The 9,289-nt window shown below is 42.3% G+C and overlaps 1 protein-coding gene across 1 annotated transcript; it reads left to right on the top strand.

Annotated features, from left to right (window-relative positions):
* The first annotated feature begins 219 nt into the window (after positions 1 to 219).
* tbc1d31 (TBC1 domain family, member 31) lies at positions 220 to 8,477 on the top strand. The gene is made up of 22 exons (XM_030783168.1): positions 220 to 293; positions 471 to 617; positions 724 to 839; positions 1,060 to 1,238; positions 1,373 to 1,524; positions 1,609 to 1,768; positions 2,011 to 2,211; positions 2,375 to 2,545; positions 2,767 to 2,846; positions 3,061 to 3,207; positions 3,671 to 3,804; positions 4,297 to 4,430; positions 4,710 to 4,889; positions 5,129 to 5,361; positions 5,596 to 5,748; positions 5,937 to 6,072; positions 6,278 to 6,370; positions 6,610 to 6,750; positions 7,068 to 7,262; positions 7,501 to 7,654; positions 7,805 to 7,936; positions 8,341 to 8,477. The coding sequence occupies exons 1-22, from the start codon at positions 220 to 222 to the stop codon at positions 8,475 to 8,477; spliced, it is 3,249 nt and encodes a 1,082-aa protein (XP_030639028.1).
* Positions 8,478 to 9,289: the final 812 nt, after the last annotated feature.

Below are 9,289 nucleotides of genomic sequence, written 5' to 3'. Positions count from 1 at the left end.
ATGTCCAAGAGAATGTTAGCGCTCAATTTTATCACGTTGCTGAAGTAAATCGATCATTAGTGTCTGTCTTTTAAACTTCCCGCTGTAATCACCGCCAGAAGCTTTGGCTGTCTAGAAAGCCAAGCTTTGGTAGTCAATGCAACGGCGCAACACTAGCAGGCTAGCTAACAGTAACACACGAAAAAGTTGGATGGCGTTGGTTTAACAGCAGTGCAGACAATGCAGACCACAGATATCGGCATCAAAGAAGATGGAAAGGTATGGCATCGAAAGCCAACGCCATCAAACAGTGGGTGAGTTTCAGCAAGTGAAGTTCGCACTCTCTCACCGCAAATCAGAGAGGATGCTTGCACCTGTAAGATGCAGCATCTTTCGGTAACTCATTACTGTAGTAATATAGTTAAACTGTCATCCATACAACAGGCAGCTATATAATATGTAAACCGCTTTCCTTGTTTACACATTGACAGCATCATGGTCACCGTGACTCGCAGTGCGCCCGCTAATCAAAGCAAGACTGTACGTTTCCTTCACGTGGCATTTGACACAACTGGGGAGTCCTTCCTTGCAGGGGATCATCATGGCAATATCTATGTGTTTGATATCAGTAGAAACAGGTATGTTCTTGTAATTCAACTGCTGAACTCTTCGGACTCTCCCTTTCTCACACACATATGAGAAGCACACACACACACAAACCTCGTTCTTGTCATTTGTTTGCAGGTTCAAGCTGGTCCAGAAGACCGGTCAAGCTTGCACAGCTTTAGCTTTTAACTTACGTAGGACAACAGAGTACCTCGTTGCGCTCGCTGACTGCTCCGTCAAATGCTACGACAAAGGTGTCGCTATCATTTCCTTGTAGTTATTCATACTGAAGCCAACTTTGATATCTGGTAGTCATCAGTCTTTATTAATGAAGGATAAAGTGTTTACAAAAGTTTTGCTTGACGTGTAGTCAAGAGGTGATCAGTGATGAGCTGTGCATATTGAGTTATTTACTATGTTCAGTACAGGCAAGATTTCTAATGAGGAAGATGTCCCCTGTGTTGTCTCCAACAGACACTAAACAGCTAGTTAGCTGGATGCGGGGGCACGAGGGTGCGGTGTCTTCTTTGTCGGTGCACAGCTCTGGTCGCTATGCGATCACCACGTCCTCAGATACAGCTCAGCTCTGGGACCTGGACACCTTCCAGAGGAAGAGGAAGCTCAATGTTCGTCAAACTGTGGGAATACAGAAGGTAACAGCACAGTCCTGGTTGGTTTTTAGCTCCATTAGTGTTTTGTTCATTACCCATTTGAAATTTCAAACACATTCAATGGGGTAATGGGAGTTTCAAAATTTCTCGTTTTCGTTTTTATTTGTGTCGTGTAGGTGTTCTTTCTTCCACTGAGTAACACCATCCTAAGCTGTTTTAATGATGACTCTATTTTTGCTTGGGAGAGTGACACACTGTTCTGCAAATATCAACTGCCAGTTCCTCAAGAAGGACCCAGAGTACACTACAAAGCATTCGCAGTAACACAGTAAGGCACACTACCCCAACCAATAACCTTGTCTTTTGACTAATATCTTACAGAAGAAAGTAGAGAGTGTTTTGGTTTGTACAGGGACGGAAAAACCCTTGCTGCGGGAGGGCGCTGTAATCTCCTTCACCTGTGGTGTCTGGACAGCAGGCAGCTCCTCAGAGTGGTTCAGATGCCACCCAAAGTCCGGACCGTCCGGCACCTGGAGTTTCTGCCGGATAGTTTTGATGGAGGCTCCAGCCAAGTAGGGAAACATGATTCACTCCTGAATACTCGAAATGTTTCCATAGTTCATAACATTCTAACTGTCCGTTGCATCTTAAAGAAATGAGTTATACGCGAGCATATTTTATGTGACAGAATTTTTTAGTGTTGAATTCCACATATTGCTGATATATACATTTATATAATTATCGCTTGTCTTTCTCTTAGAAGTTTCTGGTGTTTCTCTCTAAATGACTTCCACCTTGAAATTTCTGTCTTCAGATTCTGGGTGTTTTAAGCCAGGATGGTATCATGCGTTTCATCAACATCCATACGTGCAAACAGATCTTCCATATTGGTTCCTATGACGATGCCATCACTTCAGCAGCCATTTGTCCCAAAGGCCGTCATATTGTGACAGTGATGGACAGTGGCGCCCTCAATATTTACAATGTGCAATGCTTGACTCAAGACATTAACAAGGTATTGTTATCCTTGTATTCTAAAACTGCCTCTTATTGACACAACGCACAAAATGTGCACATTTTGTGTACATTTCTGTAGGAGGTGCTGTTGCTTTGATATGGAAACTCTTTAAAAAAGTGACTTTGGGAACCACATTGACTCTGATTGGCTCTCTTTTCAGCCTCCTCAACCTCTGGTAAAACTAGTGACCAACAGCAAAAACAGTGGTAACTCCTGCCTGAAAGTGAAGGTGCACTCTGGTGCAGTCCAGCGCCCAGCCAAAACATCAGGACGCAGAGTCCCAGCCAGGGTACTGCGACCTCCAGCGGTTAGCACAGTGGATGACAAAGAGGTTCATTTTAAATCTATTTTATTCTGTTCGGTTCTGCTCTTTTCCGCTGAACTCTTTTGTTCTCGGCTCAATTTCGCTCATCTCTCTTTGGAAATACTTTGTATGCGAATCATGTAAATAAGAAAAAGTTGTTGCAAGGTATTATTAGATACTGATGTTCTAAACAGTGTTTTGAAACATTATTTTTTTTCTGTATGGATATCCATTTTGTTATAATGCAGAACGAATTACCTGCTGGCCTAAATAAGAAGCGACTTCAGGCTTTACTGAGAACATTTGGAGAATATCCTGCCAAATACAGGTAGCTTAAAGGAATAACTGTAATATTCCTTTAAAATTTTGTAACTTTCATGCACCTTTGTGTTAAGAGGCTGGTATAACGGCATGGCATTTTTATGCAGTATAAAAAGTAATTTGTCCTTGTCTTTATGTAAAAATAATAACAAATGAGTCTTTTCATGTTGGTACTCTTGATGGAGGAACTAACATTTTGTTCATTTCTTGTGCTTTTTCAGGATGTTTATCTGGCGTTCTCTGTTGCATCTGCCAGAGAACCATGCTTCTTTCAGCAGCCTCTCTGACAAAGGGCTGCACTCAGCGTACCTGACCCTGCATGACCGCTACCCCATCAAGAGCCACAAACTGCAGCGTGGTTTACAGAGGTACCTATATACAGCTCAAAAATAACAGGACACCAAACATACACATGTGTGAAAGATTTTTAAAATAATGATTTATCACTCATATCTCATATATTTATCTCACACATATACATACATACATACATATATATATATGTGTGTGTGTATGTGTGTACATACATACATACATACATACATACATATATATATATATATATATATATATATATATATATATATATATATATATATATATATATATATATATATATATATACACACACACACACACACACACACATACATACATATACATACATACACACACACACACACACACACACATATATATATGTGTGTGTGTGTGTGTGTGTGTGTGTGTATATATATATATATATATATATATAATTTTTTTTTATATTTACATGCAGTGTAATTACCATTGTCACATCCTCACTGCTTTTCTCCTTGTTTGCTCTCACAGGGTACTGTCTGCACTTGCCCATTGGTCAGCGATATTTGGCGAGACTGAATATCTCCCCCTAGTGGCCTTTCCATTTGTGAAACTCTTCCAGAACAATCCGCTCATCTGCTTTGAAGTAGTAGCCACTGTTATCGGTGTGTGCAGTAAACCCATAAGCTTAAGTTGCTTGATATTATGGAATGAGGTCACTGAAATCAAAGGCCAATAATATGTTTGCTTGATACATTTTAACATTGCAGCATTCTGAATCTTGCCCTCAAATAAAAAAAATCTGTCTGTTTTGGTCTCCCAAAGGGATAAAATGTTGATTATGGACTAAAAAGTGCATAGACCTGTCTTCCAGATACTCATAGCTTACTTAATATCCCGCTCTAGATTTACAAGTATCAGCACTCCACAACCCAGGATTAGACAGATCAGTTTTCTTTAAAACAGAAACTACGGATGTACAAGCAATGCCATGTCTTTACAAGTTTATAAATGTAATGTTGTATGGCATTTGTAGCTCTCTGTTTCTAGGTCACATAGCAAAGCCATGTTCTGATGTTGCCTGTTGTCCTTAGGCTAATAATTAGGAATGTAACCTCAATCCTGTGGTCAGAATACCATGTTTGTGTCGTTTCCAGTGAACTGGTGCCAGCACTGGTTTGAATATTTTCCCAATCCCCCACTCAATGTGCTGAGCATGGCAGAGAATGTTCTGGCACATCACGACAAGGAACTGCTGCAGCACCTCATCGACTGTGGAATCACTTCACAGGTGAGAAGCCAGGCTTTTGACTTCTGAGTGTTTGAAGCTCAATTTTGTTTTTTTTAAAAATATACTTTATCTGTTTGTTGCAACTGTTTCATCATGCAAGACGTTTTTTTTCTGCATTACATATCATTAAAATAATCAAAAGAAATGCATTTAAAAGTTTAAAATGAGCAGAATCATGTGTGGATGTGCTAATATTAATGTCATTGTTGGGTAGCTTTGATAAGTGAGACATGAGGTAGTTCCCTCTTCTAACCTTTTCTCTCACATGCTACTCTGCAGCTGTATGTCTGGCCATTGCTGGAGACGCTGTTCTCTGAGGTTCTGACCAGAGACGAGTGGCTGAAATTGTTTGATAATGTTTTTTCCAACCACCCGTCCTTCCTGCTCATGGCCGTGGTAGCTTACGTCATCTGTTGTAGAGCGCCCTTGCTCCTGTGCAGTCGGAAAGAGGATTTTGAGGTACGGCCTTTTTAAGAACAGGTCTCACAATTCCAGTTTTCCCTAAAATCCATCAGTCTGAATACACTAACCTCTCTTTGTTTAAACATTATACAAAGGCTTACCTTTATTCTGCAAACACCTTTGCACATGTGGTACATTAACCCAAAAATATGTCCAGGGTGCATTTTTTTTTTCTTGTGCTTTGTCTGTTCTGTCGACTTAATCTCGTTACTGCTCCTTTCATTGCTTCCTCTCAGTACTTCTTCCATCACCGGAACAACTTAGACATAAGTGCCTTACTAAAGGAGACATATCGGCTGATGGAGAGCACACCTGCAGACTTCCACCCCAGCTCAATGCTGAGTGATTTTGAGCCCCTGACTGAAGGACAGTACCCTGTTTTTAACAAGTACCCCACCTTTGTAGTGGAGTACCAGTCCCAGGAGCGAGAGAGGATCCGTCAACAGGAAATGGAATACCTGAGAGAGAAGTATGTATGGGTCTTTTATTTATTTAAACACTTAAAATCCGCTTTAGGGGGTCGCGGCTGTCACAAGAAGTATCAGAGTGGGTTTGCTTGTCACGAACACTGAACTGGAATAAGTTGTTACCAAGGCCATATCGTTAAATGTCATTTTGAAAAGTGACGTAAAATGAAAGGTTAATGAACCTTGTTCTGTGCGTCTGTGTGTGTGCGTGTGTGTGTGTGTGTGTGTGAGAGCAGACAGGCTTTGCAGGAGCTGCGTTCTGAAGCAGTGAGGCAGCAGGCAGAGGATGAGGCCTGGTACAAACAGCAGGAGCTGCTCCAGCAGGCTGAGGAGCAGCGCAGGAGGATCCTACAGGAGGAGGAGAACAAACTCACCGAACAGAGAGCAAGGTCAGGCAGCCTCAATCACTGACCTCAGAGACAGAACCAGACGCTCTGTTTGTCCTTCAAAAGAGCACAAATAATACAGGGGGGAAAAAGCCTGTTTAACTGGCCTTGTTTCTGCTGCAGTGAAAATGTTAGTTAGTTATGTCTTAAAAGGCTTACATTTGATTCTTTTGACCTTGTCTGGTGTGAAGGTTGGCTGCTATGAAGCGGGAGCTCAAGGTAAAAGAGCTCAATCTCATCGATGCTGCCAGGCGACGCTTCCTTACGCACCAGCAGGAACAACGCAGGACTGAACTGAGTAAACTCGATGCTGAGATCCAGAGAAAGGTGCTCCTTCAGTCTGCTTACTGATGCAAATACACTTCCACGTGTTCTTTCAAAACAGCTAATTCAAATGCTAACGACTGCTTCAGTATTCACGGCCTGGCTTTTTAACAGCTAGTTTTACATGAATTTGTTGTCATTGACGGTTTAGAAAGATGTTCAGTGTCTCATGTTTGGCCACAGTGTTAATGATAGACGTTATGTTCAGATGGCACAGAGGGAGCAGGAGACAGCAGCAGCCGTTCAAGACATAGAAATAAGGCAGATGGAACTGGACGCACAGCGACGGCTCTTTGAACAGGTTCATCCTCTCAGAAACCCGTCAGATTTACAGAAATCACACATGTTCCATGACTGTTTAAAGGGTTGCATGAAGGGAAAGAGTTTCTCTCTTCAAACCTGCATGTTATTCCAAATGATCTCATAGGCGTGCTGATAAACAGTTCTTTTTTTTTTTCTTTATTATCTCAATGATGACTTTGTTTTTCTTTTGAGTTTTGTCTTGTCGTAGACCCTCATTTTTTACGTTCTTCTCTCCAGCAACTGGCTAAAGAGCAGGAGCGTGTGACTCAGGAGACGAGAGCAGAGGTGGAAACGCGCCAGCGCAGAGCTGAAGTGGAAGAGTCTGCCTTTCACGACTTGATTCAGACCGATGCCGACCTTGGTTTGGAAACGACGAGGGTATGCTTCCATCTCTGCCATTTCAGGCCTCACACACTGCCATTCTGTCAGAGAGGAGGCCAGTTCGGCTGACTCGAGGCATTAACGCCTCGTTTTAGCCAGATCAGATTTCTTTAGACTCCTTACTGCTGAAACAGTCTGCTTGTGAAGGGCTTATGGGTGAGTCGACGTTTCTGTAGTATTCGATTTGAGGGAGATCCACTGAAATCTCTGAATGGGACACATGTCATGAGGACCCTGGAAGACTATGGCGTGAAGATTAAGAATGAATGGAGGAACTGAAGGCCTGAAAGACTCTTCTCTCTCTTTTCCCTCAGGTTCTGGGGGCGTCGCTGGCAGAGGCCGGTCAGCTTGATCTGGATGCTGATTGGCAGACGGAGGTGATGAGACGACTGGATAGGGCAGATGCTGAGCAGGTGAGACGACAACAGCGGCTGGCAGAGCTGAGCCGAGAAACCCGGGCCAAGGAGGAGGAGCTTGTCCAGCTCATGGGCCGAGTGGAAGGAAAGCAGGTAAGAGGCTATAAAATCTGGCTATCTTTACACGCTTCAAAACATAGACACATATACATTGTGTCTTTGATGTATTAGACACACAGCGCATAACACAGTGGCTCTCTGGCTGTTTGTACGTGGTCCGAGGGCCATGTGGGATGACTTGGATACTTGTGGAATAGTTGTCTTGAGTTGAAATATTTTCCCCCAGAAGCTTTGGCTGAACGCTTTGGGTCTCTGTTCTGTTCTGTTCTAGTGGGAAGATATAATAGCTAAGAAAGCCCAGCTGGAGGAGGAGAGGCAAGCAGCTGCCACAGCAGATAACCACAGAAAGACTCTGGTCTCCCAGGAGATAGACGAGAAAGGGCAGCACCAGAATAAACTTAGGAGGAGCCAGGAGGAGTCCCTGAGTGAGTCTGGCATCACCAGTATTCCACAGAGACTGTTAATATCAACATACACTGCAGGATATGGTTTCGTTTCTTTGAGTGCCGTCAACACAGGTGATACAATGCCTTAAATGCAACCCCCCCCCCCCCCCCCCCCCCCCCCCCCCCCAGATAATCAGTGGGAGAGGAAGCTCAGGTCTCCATGCTCAGCCAGAGGATTTCTACAGAAACCAGAGCACGAATCAAGCGAGACCAGCAATATCTGCTTGAACAACCAGTCCACCTCAGATGACTCCACTACCTGTGAGTTCAGTACATGTGCCTTATCAAGAGGCAAACATTATTTTAAATTGCCTTACATAATGGTGGTAGAGCTTTTGGTAGTTACCAAGGTAAAAATATTTCGAATGTTTAATTTTAAAAAAATTTGAAAATTAAAAAAAAAAAAAAAAAAAAAAGGTTCATATTCTCTTTAGAGAAACAGTTACGTGGGAAATACACATAACATACACAAAAATACACCAGCATGTTAGAATTTGTTTAGTTGCTAAATTACCTTTAAAGCGTCTACATTTTTTAGGACATATTTTGATGCAGTTATGAAAGCTAGATGGAGGCCTGGTAATATATAGATATTGTCTGAAGTTTGAGTTGCTTCAGACCTGGTGTGTGAAATGATATGACTCTTTGACCTTTTTGTTTCCTAGTTTCTCTGGACAGGTGTCGCACGGAGCTGGACAGAAAGGAGAGGGAGCTGATCCAAGAGGTCCGAGAACTCAGACAGAGACTGGCAGCCAAAGCCAGAGCGGCAGAATACACACCCCAGTCTACCAGTTCCCGGTGACCACACCGCCACTACAGCTGGCCTTCGAGAGGGAACCTGTGAAAATGGGTTTATCTGTGATCATTCTGTGAATCAGCTTAGCCTTTCAAAAGCGTGGAACCCAAACGTAACATTAGCCTTTCAAAAGCGTGGAACCCAAACGTAACCAGTAATTTTCAATCTGCAGCAATTTTCAGATTAGCCATAGATGTGTCATATACTAGCTACGTTTATCCCGTCCAACCTTCAAATGAAATGTCTTTTATTCAAACTGCTGCATGTGAATGGGCCAAATGAAAGCCTAAATTCATTTTCAGCTGAAGGTATTAAACATGAATGCCACGTTGGAGATGGCTGACTCATACAATGCCCCCTTTGATGTTTTATTAACCTAATTAGCTTTCTCTTTGAATTTTTGTTTTGTAAAAAGTGTATTTATCGAGGACATGAACTGAATAAAATATTGAGGAGTGGTGTGTTTTATGGAAACGCAATCCTGCTCTGAAGCTGTTGTTGTTATGTAACTGTGAATATACTGTATATATGAAAAATCTGCTATGACAATGAGTTAGGTACCTTGCTTTCAGATTAAGCTGCTGTCTGTGAAGCCAAGAGGGAGTTTGAGATAAATTTCATTGTCTTATCAACGGAACCAGTGGTCATCCTTGTCACATCTCCTCTGACCACGGGTGAGGACAGTGTAGGTGCTGAGTTGTTTAGAGGTCAAATTAAAGCAACAAAGTTGAAATATTTGATTAGCAGTTATGCAAGCAGAAAAAAAAACAAACCACATGGGATCATTAAGTGCTGTAAATTGAAGCAGTTCACTGATT

The sequence above is a fragment of the Chanos chanos genome, chromosome 8 (genome assembly GCF_902362185.1).
Source record: "Chanos chanos chromosome 8, fChaCha1.1, whole genome shotgun sequence".
NCBI classification, from domain to species: domain Eukaryota; kingdom Metazoa; phylum Chordata; class Actinopteri; order Gonorynchiformes; family Chanidae; genus Chanos; species Chanos chanos.
Note: the sequence above shows the minus strand (reverse complement) of the source record. Positions and strands in the feature narration are given on the sequence as shown.